Genomic DNA, 17,634 nt, shown 5'->3' on the forward strand with positions numbered 1-17,634 from the left:
GCTTCCATTACTACCCGTTGGGATGAGTGATATTCTCCGGGCACATCCTGTGGGACTGGCCTCCCTGAAGCCCTCATTCATGCCTTGCTGCCACATCCCCGGCTATCTGGCCATTGGTGGAGTCCTGTGGTCAGGGGGCTGGGCTCAGCCCTTCCCAGATCTAGATAGCCTGTGTCCTCCTGTCTTGCACGCTGGCTCCTTGAAGGCTTGAGACTGCTGCAATCATCACAAGTGAGTCATGAGAATGGGGGGCACACACCAATCCCCACTTGTGTGAGAAACACCCCCTCATCCTGGACATTGCCCTCCGGCTCCCTCCTGCTGTCCTTCTGAATCCTGGGTCAATAGCTCCCACCCTTGCCATGGGTTTGCACTGTCCATGGAGGTGGGCACTTGGTGCTTTGAGACTCACCTCAGTTCTGGGCGTCACTGTGGTTCCCTCGCTCTGGCCCCACGAGCAGTGTTCCAAGGTAGCACTGTCCCCCCTCTTGTCATCATAGGGTGATATCAGTAGCCCAGTTTTTACCCCTCCCCCAGCTCTGCTTCCTCAGGCATAGAGGAGCCTGTTTATTTTCTGTCTCTAGACCTCGTTCCTTTTTTGTCTTTTTTGTCTTTTTTTAGGGCCACACCCATGGCATATGGAAGTTCCCAGGCTAGGGATCTAATCGGAGCTGTAGCCATTGGCCTACACCACAGCCGACGGCAACGCAGGATCCTAACCCACTGAGTGAGGCTGGGAATCAAACCTGTGTCCTCATGGATGCTAGTCAGATTTGTTTCTGCTGAGACTTTAGGGGAACTCCCTTTTTTTTTTTTTTTGCCTTTTAGGGCAGTCCCTGCGGCATATGGAGGTGCCTGGGCTAGGGGTATAATTGGAGCCAAAGCTGCCAGCCTATGCCACAGTCACAGCAACTCAGGATCCAATCCTCATCTGCAACCTATACCACAGCTTCGACAACTCTGGATCCTTAACCCACTGAGCGAGGCCAGGGATTGAATCTGCAACCTCATGGTTCCTCGTTGGATTTGTTTCCACTGCACCACAATAGGAACTCCAATCTAATTTTATTCGTAAAAATAGCTTTTTTAAAAAATTACTTAATGAATTTTATTACATTTATGGTGTACAACAATCATCACAACGAAATTTTATAGCATTTCCATCTCAAACCCTCAGTGCATCCTCCCCACCCCCCAACCTGTCTCATTTGGAAACCATAAAACTCTGGTGGTGCCCTAGGCCTCTCTACTAGATTTGATTTTTTTTTTTTTTTTTTTTTTTTTTTTAACCACACCTGAGGCATATCTAAGTTCCTAGGCAAGGGATTGAATCCCAGCCTAACCTGTGGGAATGTCTGATCCTTAGTTCACTGCACCAGGCCGAGGATTGAACCCATGCCTCCACAGCTACTTGAGCTGCTGCAGTCAGATTCTTAATCCATTGAGCTATGGCAGGAACTTCTACTCGATTTTTTTTCCCCATTTTCCCTAAAACAATCTGATCCTTGATTTTTTTTTTTTTTTTGCTTTTTTTAGGGTTGCACCTTAGTATATGGAGGTTCCCAGGCTAGGGGTTGAATCGGAGCTACAGCTACTAGCCTACACTACAGCTACAGCAATGCTGGATCCTTAATCCACTGAGTGAGGCCAGGGATCGAACCTGCAACCTCATGGTTCCTAGTCGTTTCCACTGTGCCACGATGGGAACTCCAGAGGCTCAAGGCTTTAACTCCTTGAGCCCTTGCTCAGAGGCCCTGCTGTCTGGTGTTGGTTCTCCACGTGGGGCAGAGGATCCTTTCCTTCTGCTTAGCAACCTCCTTTGACCCCTGACCCCTGAGAGCCTTGTCTAGTTTCTTCCGGGCTTCTTCTCTTCAGTGCTGCCTGCTCTGTCCTTGCTGGGTGCTCCTTGGTGCCGCTGTGTGTGCCTAGCCGGCTAAATTCCGGGTTTCCTCTCCTTTCCCAGGTGTGCTGCAGGATTTGAAGACACCCCCCCTTTGGCAGTGTCAGCTGGACACTAGGATGATTAGGAATGTCCAGGGGTGGTTGCTGCCTTTGGCTGGCAAACACTGATCGGTCTCAGGGAAGGGGCGGGGGGGGGGGGCGGGGAGGGGGTCTCGGTTTCCTGTGGCTCCCTGCTGGTGGGTAGATTCCCCTCCCCTGAGGCGGTGCTTCCACTTGTCCTGTGGGTGCCTGCTCCTGGTCAGGATCGTTATGAGTAGCTGAAGTTCAGGTCGGCCCACCCATCATGACTGGGAGGGCCCTATTGTCTGTCCTGGAGGCCCCTGTGCATCTGTGGAATCCAAGTACGTCATACCTGCCATGTGCACAGTTGTGAGGCACCACGGCCTTGGCCCAGGTGGACATGCATCCAGCATGAGAAACATAATCCCAGAAGCCCCTGTGTCCTGGGAGCCCAGTCCCCTCCCCCGATTTCCACTTAACCACCTTTTGGATCTGGCTACTCTGCTGAGCCGATTGTTTGAGGCCCTTCGTGCGAGGGAGTCAGGTTGGGCGGTGCTGCCAATGGTCAGCTCTTTCTGACCCTGAAAGGCAGATTCACATGGCTTTCGGCTGCTCTGGCCCACAGGGTGGCCCTGGTGCTGGTGGGTCTTGCTGGTGCGCACCTCAGGTGCGCTTTCTGGGCGCCAGATCTGTGTCTTTGCAGTCTTAGTCTTTTAAAAATGTGATGTCCTCCTTTCTCCTTGGGAGGTACTCTGATCAGCTACTCAGGCCACATCGTTGCGTTTGGCGTTGATTTTGGGTCTCACTTGGTTTTTGGCTTCCCCAGATGAACATGTCTCATAATGGCCACCGTGGTGTCCATACAGGTGGACAGGCAAACTGCCCTTTCTAGGGGGTGGACTACTCCACACTGAGGTGGTTCTTCCTGCTCATCAGTCATGAGGTCTCATCTTGCAGGAAGTGATGATGATAGGAGATGGTAGTTTTTGTTTTCTAAATCTTTTAGTCCTTAGTTTAAGAAATTGTTAGCTTCTAGGATTCCGTTTGAAGTTGTGACATTGGACTCTCTGTCCGGGAGAAGCCTGAGCAGCTGCAGCTCTGTGACTCCTAAAAACGGTGTCCTCTGTGACTCCTAAAAAAGGTGAGGGATGCCTGGTGACAGTCCCTTCCAGCAGGTGGCCCAAGCTCCCCCATGTGGGACTGTCACTGCTTCTCCTCCAGCCCTCAGGTCCTCTGCCTGCCACCCGTGCCCCAAACCCCTTGCTGCCCGCAGCCTCCATCGTGCCTCCAAGATGCCTGCGGTCACCTCTGTGGCCTCGCTTTCATGTTCTGGGGATGCCATGTTGATCAGTCACTCCCTGGGCCTGTGTCCTCCCTTTTGGGGCCACCTCCTTCCTCTTGATCTCCACTGGCCAAGCAATTACTGCTTGCCAAGTGTTGGGCTTCCCTGGGCAGTAGAAAGCTTGTAACCCACCCCAGTGTGCCTGCAGAACCTCGGGGTTAAATGTGGTTCTGGTTCTGAGGCCTAGAGTTAGGCCAGAGTGTCTGCGTTTCTCTCAAAACCCAGGGTGATGCTGCCATTGGTTCTCGGACCTGGCTGACAACCAGCAGGACAAATAGGAAGTGGGGCTGGGGGTCCAGGAGCCGCACACCAGGGCTAGTGTCCCTTTGCTCCTTGCCTGATGGAGTGGCACCATCCCCTGTTCTGCTTCCTGTTGGCTGACCTGCCCTGCCAGCCTCCTGCAGGCTTGCCTCCTTCCAGGCTCCAGTTCTTTTGCTGCTAGCAAGTCTCTTACCAAGAAAGAGTTCAGGCCCAGAGTGAGGGTAATGTGGGCACAGAATCTGGAAGTTTTCATAATAATGATTATTCTCCTAAGTTGTTGTTCCCCTTTGGGCAGCACTTGGCTGCGTCTCCCCAGCAGCACCCCGGTCTCACCTGGCTTAGCCCTCCTGGCCTCCCAGCAGGCCCCTCTCTGCACCCGCCCTGGTGCCAGCTGTGCCAGTGCCAGCAGGGGAAGTCCAGCTGCAGATCCCCTGGGTCATCCTGGCCTCACTTCTCTTTGGCCCCCAGCGGGAGTGTGGGCTGGGTGGAAGACCAGTGTGCAGGCCTCCTCATGGCCCCGTGATCCTCTGGGCGAGGGCAGGGGGAGTACAGACTTTAGGATGGACTCGGGGAGGTCAGGCTGAGTGGACACCACCTCCTCACAGCTCAGGGTGAACTGGTGGGTGGGCAGCTGGCCAGGCTGAGGGGAGAAGGAATGGCAGTGTGCTGATGGAGCCCGAGGGTTTCATAGACACCGTGACAGAAGGAGGGCAGGGCTCCTGGCATTCATGGAGCCTGTTGCTTTCCAGGAGGCTGGTTTGGGAGAAGAGCCAGAACTGCTGGCCGGCATCCAGGTCTGGGCTGGATTACCCGACTGGGCTTGCCCGGAGCCCTGAGTCCCATTTGCCACCAGCCCATGCCTGGAGACCAGAGGTCACAGAGGCCAGGGGTGTCCCCAAAGCATGCTGTGTGCCAGGGCCCCACCTTGTCACTTCCAGCCAGAAGCTTCTCACTGCTCTGGGTGTTGAGAAGCAGGGCAGATGCAGCACCCTCACACTCTTCAGGAGAATGCAGCCCAGGTAGGCCCTGCTGGGATGGGCCCTGAGGTTAGGGGGTGTGGGGGTTGGGGGGACTGCAGACCGTGGCCCTGCTGGCTCCCCTGACCTGGGAGAAGGAGGAATTAGTGTCCATCCCCAGGGTAGGAAAGTCTGGCTCTGGACTCAGGCTTTAAGTCCTTGCTTTGCTACCTGCCTGTTCGTGTGACCTTGGGCAGGTTGCTTAACCCCCAGAACCTGTGGGCTTATCTGACACTGGAAGTGGTGATAATACCCCGGAGGCTTCCCCAAAGGCAGAATGCCATCTCAGACTGGGGTGGGCGTGGCACGGCCTGGGCGCAGGGGCACTCCTGAGTGAGGAGGGATGATGGCCTCCTGGACTGGTGGGTGGGTTCGGGGCTGGACTTTAGGCTCTTCTGGATCCTGGGCTGCTTCTGGACCCTTTCACTCTGCTGTCTAGCTGCCCTCCTGCAGCCTGGGAGGGGCCGGGCCTACGGGGAGGTGCAGTGCTTGCACCTGTTGGGGCCACCTCTGGAGTTCCAGGTGGCCACAGCAGGGGTCAGCTGGGCCTGGGGTTGGGGGCTGTGTCCAGCATTTGTCTGGGGGCCTCAAAGACACAGATGTGCTTAAGCCCCTGGGGGCAGCAGCTGCCTAGGATCCTTGTGTCTCCCTTGGCAGTGGGCCCTCGGTGGGCAGTGGACGGCCCTCACTCTCAGCTGGAAGATCCCTGTGAGCTCTGTGACTGGGCTTCCTCAGCCAGGAGGCGGTTGAGGAAAAAGTGCAGCCTCCTGTTGGGTGTTGGCCTGGGTGGGCAGGTGCTACCCGGGACTCAGCATACCTCCGGCCTCCAGAGTGAAGTGAAGGGCTGCAGGGCACAGGTTGGGGCCACTGGACCTGGTGGTGGCGGCACCTTTTCTTCACCCCTCAGCACCCTCCATCCCAGCCGCATGTGGGCAGGGCAATTACCTGAAATTGGGAGGCATTTCAGTCAGGTTGGGTGAGGAGCCTTTGGGGGGGTCTGTTCCTGATGTGAGTGGTGGGGCCTTGCTGGAAAGGGCAGCACTCTCCTGGGGGCATGACTAAAGGCTGAAACCACAGCTTGAGCCTGGCCCCCTCGTGGGTCTGGGGGTGCCTGTGGGATGCCCTCTGACACCAGGGATGCCCACCTGTTCATGGCTAAAGTCCGGGCTCTGGGCACCGTGGCTTTCCCGGCTGAGTTGGGGCAGTTCCTGTCAGCATGGGGATTGAGAGTCGTTCTCCTCGGTGTTCTGCTTAAAAAGGACCACTTTCATCTGGAGACCTCCTGCCTTTGTGGCTGCCAGGATCCCCTAAGTCTGATGGACCATCTAAGGCAGGTGGGGCCCCAGTCTTGCCTGGGACACCAGTTCAGCAGTATGGGCCTGGCCTTCCTGGGGCTTGTGCTACTCCAAGCCTTGGGCCTGTTCTCAGTGTGTGGGTGGGGCAGGGGACAGGTGTGCCTTCCTGGTTTTTCTATGGCCTGGGCCTGGAGGGGGAGAAAAGGAACTCAGGACTCGGCCTGGACCTGCCCCAGGTCACCATGCAACAGCGCTGCTGAGGAGGTGGGCCTTGGCCGTCCCTATGCAGGGACCTAGTAGGAATGTAAATCAGGTCTCTGTTCATAAAGGGGCAGAGCTGCCCCCCTCTCCTCAGACTCGTGTTTGAGCCCGTCCACAGGGGTGAGCCCAGCTGGGGACCACCATCCACTCACTGTGAAGGGCCCGGTCCTGGCCTTTGAGGAGGACTTGTCTTTTTTTTTTTTTTTTAACCTTTTCTAGGGCCGCACTGGCGGCATATGGAGGTTCCCAGGTTAGGGGTCTAATCGGAGCTGTAGCTGCCGGCCTACACCACAGCCACAGCAACACCAGATCCAAGCCACGTCTCTGACCTACACCACAGCTCATGGCAACACCAGATCCTCAGCCCACTGAGCGAGGCCAGGGATTGAACCCACAACCTCACAGTTCCTAGTCGGATTTGTTAACCACTGGGCCACGAAGGAAACCCCGAGGAGGACTTTTCTGAGCTGTCCCACTACCACAGATCTTAGGTATCCTGGAGCCAGCACTCTGGACGGGCAGCGGGCTGTGCTGGGCGTGGGAACCTCGGGCCAGTAGGCGTGCTGGCAGGGCCTGCTGCCAGGCAGCTGCTGGGTGCCAGGAGCCAGAGCCAGGCGCAGCCTCATTTTACTGCCAGCTTGCTGGGCCAGCCCCACAGCTATGTTTCTAGTTATCCCCCACCCCATCCCACTTGGGCTCTCCAAGGTGGGTGCTGGCTGCCCCCACACCCACCTCTGAGCCATAGGGCTGAGGGGCCTGGGAGGAGGGTAGCTTTGCAGGGGTCCTGCTCTCACCTGTGATGAGCTTATGCCCATACCCCATACAGCCTGAACCTGGTGGACGGCAGGTAGGGCAGCTTTGTGCTGGAGGTGGCCTCCTAGCTGGCAGCCACCCCCCTTCCCCCGCCCAGTGGAGGGTGCAGTGAGGCCTCTTCTGCCCTGTCCTGCTGAGCCTCCCCCGGTGTAGGGTGGTGGAGTCAGTTCGTCAGTAGTTCAGCCTTCCCAGGGAGGAGTGGTCAAGCTGGTCAGCCTGATCTCGGCAAGAACAAGGGGGCGCCGCTGGTTGCTCGGTCTGGCATGTGCAGAGGAGGGGCTGCTGGGTGGGCACGGCCTGGGTGGGGCTTGGGTTGTTCTGGGGTCAGGTGGGGACCCTGGTGTGGCTCCTGTCTGTTCTCCCCAGCTGCACTCTCAAGCATTTCGGTGGTCTCTGGCCCCTCCCAAGGGTGGACTTGGCTCTGTCCCATGGCCTCTCTGGCCTCTGCTGGTGGGAGAGGCTGACAAGGGGCTCAGGTCTCCTTCATGAAATGTGGACGCACTCAGGCTGCTGGACCTACAGAGCTGGTTCTGCTGCCCTCTGGGACAACTGTGCCCCCTCCCCCGCCAGCCCTGCCAGAGGGGAGCTGTGCTGTGCAGGGGGCCTGGTGAGAGACAGCTGGCAGGCTGGGGCTGAGGCCTCCCTGCCACCCCGCACCCCGGGTCTGGCCACATTCCTGAGGGACCTGCTGAGCTTCCCTGGCCCTGGGGGCGGAGGAAGGGCAGGTGGGAGGGGCTCAGGCTGCTACAGGCTTCCTCCCCCACCCCTGGCTCCCTTCTGAGGGAACCTAGGCCTTCCTGAGTTGGGGGCAAGGAGCCAGAGCCTCAGGACCCCCTCCCAAAGCTCTGGGGTGGGGAGCAGAGGGAGCCTGCTTGCATCTGGCGGCAGCTGCCAGGGGCCTTGGCGGGCTGGTATTGAAAGGGCGAGCCTTCGAAAGCCATGTGGTCAGGCTGGGCCAGGCAGGAGGGGGCTGGGCGCTCTGGGCAGGGAGGGGGCGAGAGCAGGGAAGGGAAGGAGGCAGGAGAGCCAGAAGCGGTTGAGACTGGTTCTTATAAATAGCCCCTTGCACCAGTGCCTCCAATTTTGACCTTTTGTTATGTAAATGTGGCCAGCCTGGGAAGGGCCTTGCCCAGGCCTCCTGCCACCAGGCCTGTCGGCCTACCAGGAATTATATGCCTGCCACCAGTTCCCCCAGATCTAGGTGGCCTTTGGAGTGTCCTAAATCTCCGGGGAAGGGGGAGGGTGGGAGGAGGGTGCAGCTGGGCTCCCCAAGCCTCTGTTCTTCCCTGCCACCAGGCCTGACTGTGGCCACTGTGGCCACTGTCTCCTGCTCAGCTGTTCAGGTGTCCTAGCCAGAGACACCCCAGACCTTCCTGGGAGTGAGGGCTCCAGGGCCCCCAGGCACTTCTCCCTCATGTCCCCCTCCCCTAGTTGATGCCTGTCCAAGTAACCATGTCCATCTTCTCCTCCCCAGGTGACCAGGCATTGATGCACCCTCAGGGAGGCCACACGCTCAAGGAGGCCACCCCCGCTGGCTGCTGCTCACATGGTTTCTGGGCCCCTGGCACTCCGGTAGGCTGGGGAGGGAGGGCCAGGGAGGTGTGGGAGAGGGGCAGAGGGAGGATGCCTGGGCCTTCTCCTGGAGACTCTGGGCAGCCCACAGCTGCCATGGGCCTGCACCCTGGCCTGCAGTGCAGTCCTTTGTGTTCAGGCAGCACTGGGGAGCATGGAGGAGAGGCTGGGGCTTGGGGAGGAGGGGCTACTGTGGGCTCAGGCTCTTGGAGATTGGGACCTCCTGCCCTTCGTCAGTTCCTTTGCCAGACCTGGAGACTGCACGTCCCAGGTACTGGTGAAGCTGACATAGCATTTCCCTTGGGCTGGGTGTCCTGGCCAGTGTGGAACCATGCCTTGGGCTCTTTGTTCCTACCTGGCTGGCTCAAGGGCAGGGAGTGGTGCAGGGTTGGTTCCCTGGGGAGGCTCCAGCCTCTGAGTTTCTTGAAACAGTGTGACGAGGCTGAGCTGGCCCAAGGTGCTTGCTGCCTCCTGCTGTCAGCCCTGGGTGCTGGCCAAAGTGTTCACAGGGCACTGGAAGCCTTCCTTAGGGTGCACAGGTTATGGGAGGGCTCTCTGCATCTTTGAGAATGAGGGCAGATGCGGGCCTGAGAAAGTTTTGTGTCACAGGGAGGCAGGGCTGCGTGCCATGTGGGTGGGGGAAGCTCCGCAATCAGTTCCTTTCAGAGGTCAGAGGTCAGGTTCTGAATGGAAGAACTTGAAGGCCCCTCATTGGCCTCACAGCACAGAGAACCTGGGGGAGTGCTTGGAGGGGCTGCGAGCCACGGCCTTGCCCAGCGGCCCTGCTGCCCAGTGGTATGGGCACATGGTTCAGGCACAGTGCCCCATGGCCACTGACAGGGTTCCTTGGCGTGTTTACTACTCAGTGACACCAGTTAGCATCTTGGCCAGGCTGGGTGAGTTTCCCAGGCCACCTCTCCTTCTCAGCTCCCAGAGACCCAGGCCAGGAAGGTGCTCAGTGCCCGTGGGGTGGGGGCAGGGGTGGCCCTTAGGCTGTAGTGTTAGGTGATACTGGCAGACCTCAAAGTCTGGGAAGCCTCTAGGGTTGTTGAGAAGGACCCAGCCTAAAGCAGGGATCGCAGACCAGAGGCTGCGTGTTTGATCTAGCCCACATGGTGTTCAAGGAAAAAGAACCTTCACTTTGCATCGGGCAGTTTCATCTGGAAATCTGGACTTCCGGCTTACTCTTTTTTTTTTTTTCCTTTTTATGGCTGCACCTGCAGCATATGGAAGTTTCTGGGCTGGGGTCGAATTGGAGCTACAGCTTGTGGCACTGCTGGATCCTTAATCCGCTGAGTGGGGCCAGGGATTGAACCCCCATCCTCACCGACACTGTGTTGGGTTCTTTACTCAGTGAACCACAACAGGAATTCCTTCTGACTTATTCTGAAAGCTGGGGAGCTGTGTGCCCTTGTAGGAAGTCCACCCACTTAGGGGCTCCTGTCCCTTCAATTCCTGCTACTACCCAGTATCTCCTAGTCCCTTGCCGGTTACTTCTGGGTCCCCCCAGGCATGGAGTTGGCCACCTTTGGTGCAGAGATGGTACCTTGGGCTGTGGAGCCAAATTCAAATCCCAGTTTGTCTGCTTGGCATCTCGTGACTTCATTGTCCTCTGCTTGCATATGGGCTGCTGCCGCTCACCTTCTTGGCCAGTCTGGGTAGTATGAGTTCCCTGCACAGGCACTGTGCTTCAAGAGGCGGCCAGTGGCCAGGTTCATGTGGAGGGTCCCAGCTGACACGTGCATGCCTGTTCTTGCCCACAGGTGGTGCGTGTGGGCAGGGCGTGGGGACATGGGGCCCGACATGGAGCTGCCCAGCCACTCAAAGCAGCTCCTGCTGCAGCTGAACCAGCAGAGGACCAAGGGCTTCCTGTGTGACGTCATCATCATGGTGGAGAACTCCATCTTCCGAGCCCACAAGAACGTCCTTGCCGCCAGCAGCATCTACTTCAAGTCCCTGGTCCTTCATGACAACCTCATCAACCTGGACACAGACATGGTCAGCTCCACGGTGTTCCAGCAGATCCTAGACTTCATCTATACCGGCAAGCTGCTGCCCAGCGATCAGCCAGCTGAGCCCAACTTTAGCACGCTCCTCACCGCCGCCAGCTACCTCCAGCTGCCTGAGTTGGCAGCCCTTTGCCGCCGCAAACTCAAGAGATCTGGCAAGCCCTTTAGCTCTGGGCGGGGTGGGGCCGGCCTGGGACGCCCACCCCGCAGCCAGCGGCTGTCCACAGCTTCCGTCATCCAGGCCCGGTATCCGGGGCTCATGGATGGGCGCAAGGGGGCACTCACCCCCCAAGAGCTCCCCCAGGCCAAAGGCTCAGATGACGAGCTCTTCCTGGGTGGCTCCAGCCAGGAGAGTGTGCATGGCCTGGGCCGGCCAGTGTGTCCTACTAGCGGGGAGGCTGGCCTGGGGGGCTGCAGCACCAATGGGAGCAGTGGGGGCTGTGAGCAGGAGCTGGGCCTGGACTTGTCCAAGAAGAGCCCCCCACTGCCCCCCACTACCCCTGGGCCCCCCCTCACCCCCGACGACCCGGCCCACCTGAGCGACAGTCAGCACGGCTCACCCCTCTCAGCCTCTGCCCCTCCTGTCTCCAATAGTGCCTCTTATGCCGAGCTGGGGGGTGCCCCCAGCGAGCCCATGGATCTGGAGGGGGCTGAGGACAACCACCTGAGCCTGCTGGAGGGGCCTGGTGGGCAGCCCCGGAAGAGCCTCCGGCACTCAGCCCGCAAAAAAGAGTGGGCCAAGAAAGAGCCGGTGGTGGCCTCCCCCTTTGAGCGGAGGGAAGTGGCACCCAAGGGCCCCTCCCCAGGGGAGGAGGCCGAGGGGCTTGGAGACAGGGTCCCCAATGGCATCCTGGCCAGCAACATGGCAACAGCAGGTGGGCCCTACGTGGAGCCCCCATACCCCTGCAAGGAGGAAGAGGAGAACGGCAAGGACGCAAGTGAGGAGAGTGGGCAGAGTGGGAGTGAGGGGGGCAGCGGCCACGCTGGTGCCCACTACCTCTACCGGCCAGAGGGCTACGAGACAGTGTCCTACGGGGACAACCTGTATGTGTGCATTCCCTGCGCCAAGGGCTTCCCCAGCTCCGAGCAGCTCAATGCCCATGTGGAGACGCACACAGAGGAGGAGCTCCTCATCAAGGAGGAGGGCGCCGAGGAGGAAGCCGAGGACCTGTCAGCGCCCAGTGCAGCCTATGCAGCTGAGCCCCGGCCCTTTAAGTGCTCGGTCTGCGAGAAGACCTACAAGGACCCAGCCACGCTGCGCCAGCACGAGAAGACACACTGGCTGACGCGGCCCTTCCCCTGCAACATCTGCGGCAAGATGTTCACGCAGCGCGGCACCATGACACGCCACATGCGCAGCCACCTGGGTCTGAAGCCCTTTGCCTGTGATGAGTGCGGCATGCGCTTCACCCGCCAGTACCGCCTGACCGAGCATATGCGCGTGCACTCAGGCGAGAAGCCCTATGAGTGCCAGCTGTGCGGGGGCAAGTTCACACAGCAGCGCAACCTCATCAGCCACCTGCGCATGCACACCTCCCCCTCCTAGAAGCCAAAGACCTCCGGCCCCAGCGGCTTGTGGCCCCCACCCCCAGAGCTTTAATCCAGTCTTACCGGGGGCGAGGAGGATGGCCACTGAGCTACCTGCCTCCCCATCCTGATGGCAAAGGCCGAGTGGGGCTGGCGGGAGTGGGTCACCGGTCGGCAGGCCAGGTCGGAGCAGGGGGAGTGGGGCCTCCCTCCTTGTGGGAGGGGGGCGGAGGGCGCAGGGCTGCCGTGACTGGGTGTCTCTGCAGCCAGCCTGGCTCTGAGGGGAGTGGTGCCAGAGTGGGGGGGACAGTGCCCTCTCTCCTTGAGCCCAGGGGTCACCACTCATTGGCGCTGGGACAGTCAGGGCCCCCACCGCCTACCTCTCCACAACTGAAGAGCCCTTTGGGCCTGTGTGGCTGTTATTCCTACTGATCTGTTCCTTTCTTCTTTTTGAATTTTGTTTTTTAAACCAAAACCAACAAGAGTTTATTTTCCTTCTGGCCCCTCGGGGCTGAGCCTGGGTCTGCAGACTGAATGTACCGGGGCCCTGCCCCGCCCTGCCTGGCTACAGGCTGGGCACCCACCCTCCAGGCCCCAGAAGCCCTTCTTGGCCAAAGGCTTCCTGGGCCCCGAGCCCTGCCTCGGCTGCCTCAGGAGAGAGAGTGCTTTTCCCATAGTTTCCGAGGAATATTCTTTGTTTAGAGGTACTTGTTTTTTATTAAGAGGAAACCCCATGTAATGTTTATGTGAATGTTTGAACTGGAAGGTCTGGGGCTGGTGGGGGGCGGGGGGGGAGGCTGGACTTGGTGCCAGGGCGTCGGTACGCGTTTCCATTTTCTCGTGTGTGTGTGTGTGTGTGTGTGTGTGTGTGTGTGTGTGGTGTGTGCGGTGCGTGTGGACTCAACGTTGCGTTTCCTTCTTTCCTTCCTCCCTTCCTTCCCGATCAAGGTGGAGAGACTTCTGACCTTTTGCTACCTCTTGAATTTTCGAGAATAGGACGTTGGTGATGGCAGTTGTGGTCGTGACACTTGTGTTTTCCTCCTGTCAGTGTGCACAGGAAGATGTGCGTTCAAATGAGTGGGCCTCCTGGGGTCCTCTCAGAAGAGGCGCCTGCATTTCTTCCGTGCTTATGCAGCTAGCCATCCCCCCCCCCGCCCTCCCGCCGCCGCCGCCGCCCCTGAGTGTGTGCTGAGCAGCCCTCTAATCTGGGCCAAGTCGGGGTGCAAGTGCCCCAGCCTCCAGGGAGCCCAAGCATTGGCTGTGGGACAAAGCCCTCAAAGCTTCCTTCTGGACCCAGATGGGGTGGAAGTGAGCCCCTCCCATCTTGTCACCCAGGCCTATGAGAACTTGACCTCAGGAGGGCTGCAGTTCCTGCCTGGTCAGGGTAGAGGGGCTGACCAAAGTGGTGTGTTACCTCCTGCCCCGACAGAGAGGGCACCTCTGGGCCATCCTGGCCCATGGCTGCTCTGGTGAGAGTCTGGCTGCCACCCTTCGGCTCAGCCCCTAGTCCACCCTCGCCCCTCACCTTTAGTTCTCCTCCAGCCTCAGGCACCTCCATGGGCCTAGAGCCAGGCTGCCAAGGCCAAACCAAGGTCTCGAGGTCAGCCCCATTGTCCTCGTCCGCCTGGAGCCACAGAGCTGGACAAGCAGCTTTGTCGTTTTTGTTTTGCTTTGGCTCTTACTTCTTTTTTTTTTTTTTTTCTTTCTACTTTAAGTTCAGACCAAAAAATTGCGGAGTCACTCCCTACCCCCACTCCTCCACCCCTGCAGAGACCACCCCCCCCAGCTGAAAACAGCCTGAGTTCAGGGACCCGGATGGTGGGTGTCGCGAATGAGGGTACTCTGGCCACGTGGGGCCCTGCTGATCCCTCTGGTGGTGCTCCTGGCCCAGACCAGCCCTCTTCCCTCTGGGGACTTGTCCCAGTCCCTCTGCTCCCCAGCCCCCCACTCCGTCAGCACTTAAGCCACACGACAAAAGTCTGTATCGGGAGCTGCACACACACCCCGGGCGCGGCCCCCGGTGAAGCAGGTGGTTCATGGCAGAGCTTCAGGGAAGGGGCCAGAAGCCCTCACTCGACCTTCGCGCGACGTAGTATTGTACCCACCTGAGGATTGTACCGAGCCTTCTCTGTATTTTAACAAGAAAGCAAAACACTAGTTTCCTATTTAAGACTTTAAGGGTTTGTGGGGTGGGCGGGGTTAACACAACACTCGGTTTTGTTTTCCTTTTCCTTTGGTTTCAAGTGGAGCGTGTGCTCGCGAGTTGTGTGTGTGGAGATGTGTTAGAGCCTCGCCAGGAGGTTAGGCCGCTGGAGGCCGAGGGCGGCTCACAGTTCTCTGCTTTAGTCACTTAATTCCTGAATGTTTCGGAGAAACAGGAAACAGAAAATAGCAGATGTCATGTAGGAAAGAGGATAAACAACAAAAAGAAAAAAAAAAAAGAAAAAAGAAGCTCACATCCAAATTCACAAAACCTATTTTTTAAACCAAAGCACATTTTGAATGCGTATGGAACCTCAATGGGCTCAGAAAAAAGATGCTAATATATTTATCTCATTGTTTACATAAACTTTTACAGTTTCAGACCTCAGCAGCTGTAAGGCCAGTTCCGTGAATCCCAACCTTCTGCTGGAGGCCCTTCTGAGTCGGCCCTGGAATGGCTCTCGGGCTGAGGGGCCATTGTGGGGCCGGGGCTGGCGTGGAGGCCCCGCATCTGCCTGAGCCTCCTCCCCAGCCCGGGCTTCTCCCAGTCCAGCTGGCACCAAAGAGCTTGGGCCTGGGCTGACCAGCCCCCAGGCCTCCTGGTCAGACCGTGGCGGTCCTGGCCAGCTGGCACAGCAGGGGTGACCGTCAGCTCTGGCCACAGGACTGGCGTCTGGGCTTGGGCCCTGGGAGGGAGGTGCGCCTCCACCCCACTGCCCTGCCCACGACCCTCAGGTGGGTTGATGTGAGGGTCCCTCTCAAGCCAAAAACCAGGACCTTTGCACAACTCCAGCGGGTCTCCGCCCTCTGGGGACCCCCCCCACCCCAGCAGTGGGAGGGGCTCACTGGGCCGGTCCTTACCTACACAGACGGTGCAAACACTCTGAACAGTGTTGTTTTTGTATCAATATGTTTGTGCAGTGATGAATGTATTTATTTCTCAGACTCGGGGTGAGCAAGCGGCAGGCTGGGCTCCGCCACCGCACGCTCCCACCAGACCGAGCCCACCGCGAGGGCTCCTCCAGGATTGCAAAAAAGGTAAAGAAGCAAAGATGAACCTTTAAGCAAATACGAATCTCAGAGACTCACGGCATAGCCATAACTGCAGCCTGTGAGACCCACACCCTGGACCCAGACAGAGCCGCAGCCGTGTGTGTTACCCCTCCATTGCCACTTGGGGGCACTGGGCTAACCCTGCCCCCACCCCATCCCAACCCGTCAGTATTCACTGGACCCGCGTGTGCAGGAGTGCGATCGGGCGGGCTGGCTGGGTGGGCAGACCCCGGCCACCCTCCCCTTGGCTGTCCTGAGTTGGGGTGAGGCCTGGGCAGCCAGGAGGGCAGGGCTCAGGGCTGAGGCGGCTTCATCCATCCCATCCCCTTGCCTGGGGGACGAAAGCAGAGGCGCCAGGGGGGTCTCAGCCCTGCTGTGCCATGCACAGGGACCAAGGCCTCGCTCTTCCAGAGTCGGGTTGGGCGTTACTGAACCTGTGAGACCGATGCCAGGAGTGAGGGGCGGAGCGGTGCCTCAGTCTGACATTCCAAATCAGGGTGGGTGTTCATTGTGGGAATCGAATGGAGGCTGCCCAGGACCCCCTTCCCAGGACCGCCAGCTTGTCGCCCCACTTGAATTTTCTACCGGGAACCCCTCCCCCTACCTCACCTTGCTATTTATTGCTGTATTTATTGACCTCAAATATGCTGCAGAACAGACCTCACATGGGGCAGGGAGAGTCCCCAGGCCCCCCCCCCCCACTTGGGGGGCGGTGGGGCCAGGTGCTGAGGGGAGCCTCTCTGTCCCCACCCATCACTTGCTCCCCCTCCCCTGTTGGGGGACCCCAGGTTGGGCACTGGCCCGTTCACAAATACCTCGAGGGGGAGGGGAGGGATGGGGTTATAGCTGTTTTGTTTAATGGGAACTGGAAGAGGGACCACGTCCTAATACGCACCCTTCCCAGGAACAGGAAGGGGACCATGATCGCACTCCTGTACCGGCCACCGCCGCTGTCGTCACATCTTCACTTCCCTTGAGAGTTTGGATAAATTCAGGTTGGGGCTGCAGGTATGCGGCCCTCAAGTGTCATAGTAAAGCAGTTCACCCATCTCTCCATTCAGAAGCGTGCAGTCTTAATGTACAGTGATGAGAAACTGTTATTTTATGATCTTTTCATTAAAAGCTTGATTGAAAACTCTTGCGTGGAGCCTCTGTTCTCTCACTAAGAGACAAACTGCTTTCCTTTCTCTTGCCAGTGCGTCCAAGACCTAGGAGGGTGGGAACTGGGTGGCAGACATCAGCCAGCCACCGTCCTAAGGGGGCTGAGCCCCGTGTGGTGGTGTGTGGGTTATGAGCCAAGCACTGGAGTCAGCATCATCTTGGGCAGGTTGGTCCAATGTGGATGAGGCAGTTTGGGGAACAAGATGTATGTATAGAGGGGATGTGGCCCTGGTGGCCTGGATGAGGAGGTGTGGTCCGTGTCCAGAACCAGCCACTGGAATGATAGAGTCAGACCGGGCAGGGAGGGCTCTTTGCTTCCTGTCCCTTGGTCTTGGGGTTGGGTGTGGTGAGGATGGGGGGGTGATCTTAGTTTCCAGGTTTGGGGACAGTAGATCCTATTCCCTGAAGGACTGTCCCTCTTATAAGATCTCTGTGTCCCAGGCTGAGGAAAAACCCAGGAGGAGCAGCATTGGGGCTGGGAGGGTGGTCAGCTGGCTTAGCCTACTGACTCCGTGGTCTGCAGATGTCCAAGCGGCTACAGGGCAAGCAGTGGATGCATGTCCAGAAGAATACAGGCATTCTAGCTCTCAGTAAGTTCAATTGTTTTAAAATTATTTTTTGGTTTATCAAAACAGTATTCGGGAGTTACCTTCATGGCTCAGCGGTTAACGATCCCAACTAGGATCCATGAGAATGCAGGTTCCATCCCTGGCCTTGCTCAGTGGGTTAAGGATCCAGCATTGCCATGAGCTGTGGTGTAGGACGCAGACACGGATTGTATCCCACGTTGCTGTGACTGTGGTGTAGGCCAACAGCTGCAGCTCCGATTCAGCCCCTAGCCTGGGAACTTACATATGCCCTGGGTGCAGCCCTAAAAAGCAAAAAAAAAAAAAAAGAAAAAAAGAAAAACCAACAAAACCAAAGCAAAAACAATACTTGAACATAGAATGATCAAATGGCTTTTAAAAAGGCTTAAAATGAAAATGACTGCCCTTCCAAGCCCGTGCCCATGTTGTACAGGCAGCCATAGGGTGGGTTTACAGTAGGAAATAATTTCAGTTTATTACCCTCATCCCCTTCCCTTGTTTTCCCCCAGATGGTTATCAGGTGTTTAGTATGATCTAGGGGTTGGCAAGCTTTTTCTGTAAAGTAGCCAAGTG

General features: G+C 58.0%; 1 protein-coding gene across 5 annotated transcripts in view; it reads left to right on the forward strand.

Moving 5' to 3' along the window:
* HIC2 (HIC ZBTB transcriptional repressor 2) overlaps nucleotides 1–16,448 on the forward strand; it is a 37,382-nt gene extending 20,934 nt beyond the window's left edge. For 4 of the 5 annotated variants that reach the window (XM_084994051.1, XM_021072792.2, XM_084994050.1 and 1 more), the window contains exons 2-3: nucleotides 8,425–8,522; nucleotides 10,286–16,448. In XM_084994051.1, the coding sequence (XP_084850177.1) occupies nucleotides 8,497–8,522; nucleotides 10,286–12,077 (1,818 nt within the window). In that variant the 5' untranslated portion in view covers nucleotides 8,425–8,496 and the 3' untranslated portion in view covers nucleotides 12,078–16,448. The remainder of the gene's footprint in view (nucleotides 1–8,424; nucleotides 8,523–10,285) is intronic. The other variant, XR_014826084.1, reaches the window with a different exon arrangement.
* Nucleotides 16,449–17,634: the final 1,186 nt, after the last annotated feature.

This window comes from Sus scrofa, chromosome 14, assembly GCF_054392235.1.
Source record: "Sus scrofa isolate SSC_HxYL_T2T_F1_AM1 chromosome 14, Sscrofa_HxYL_maternal_Yorkshire_Landrace_v2.0, whole genome shotgun sequence".
Lineage (NCBI taxonomy): Eukaryota > Metazoa > Chordata > Mammalia > Artiodactyla > Suidae > Sus > Sus scrofa.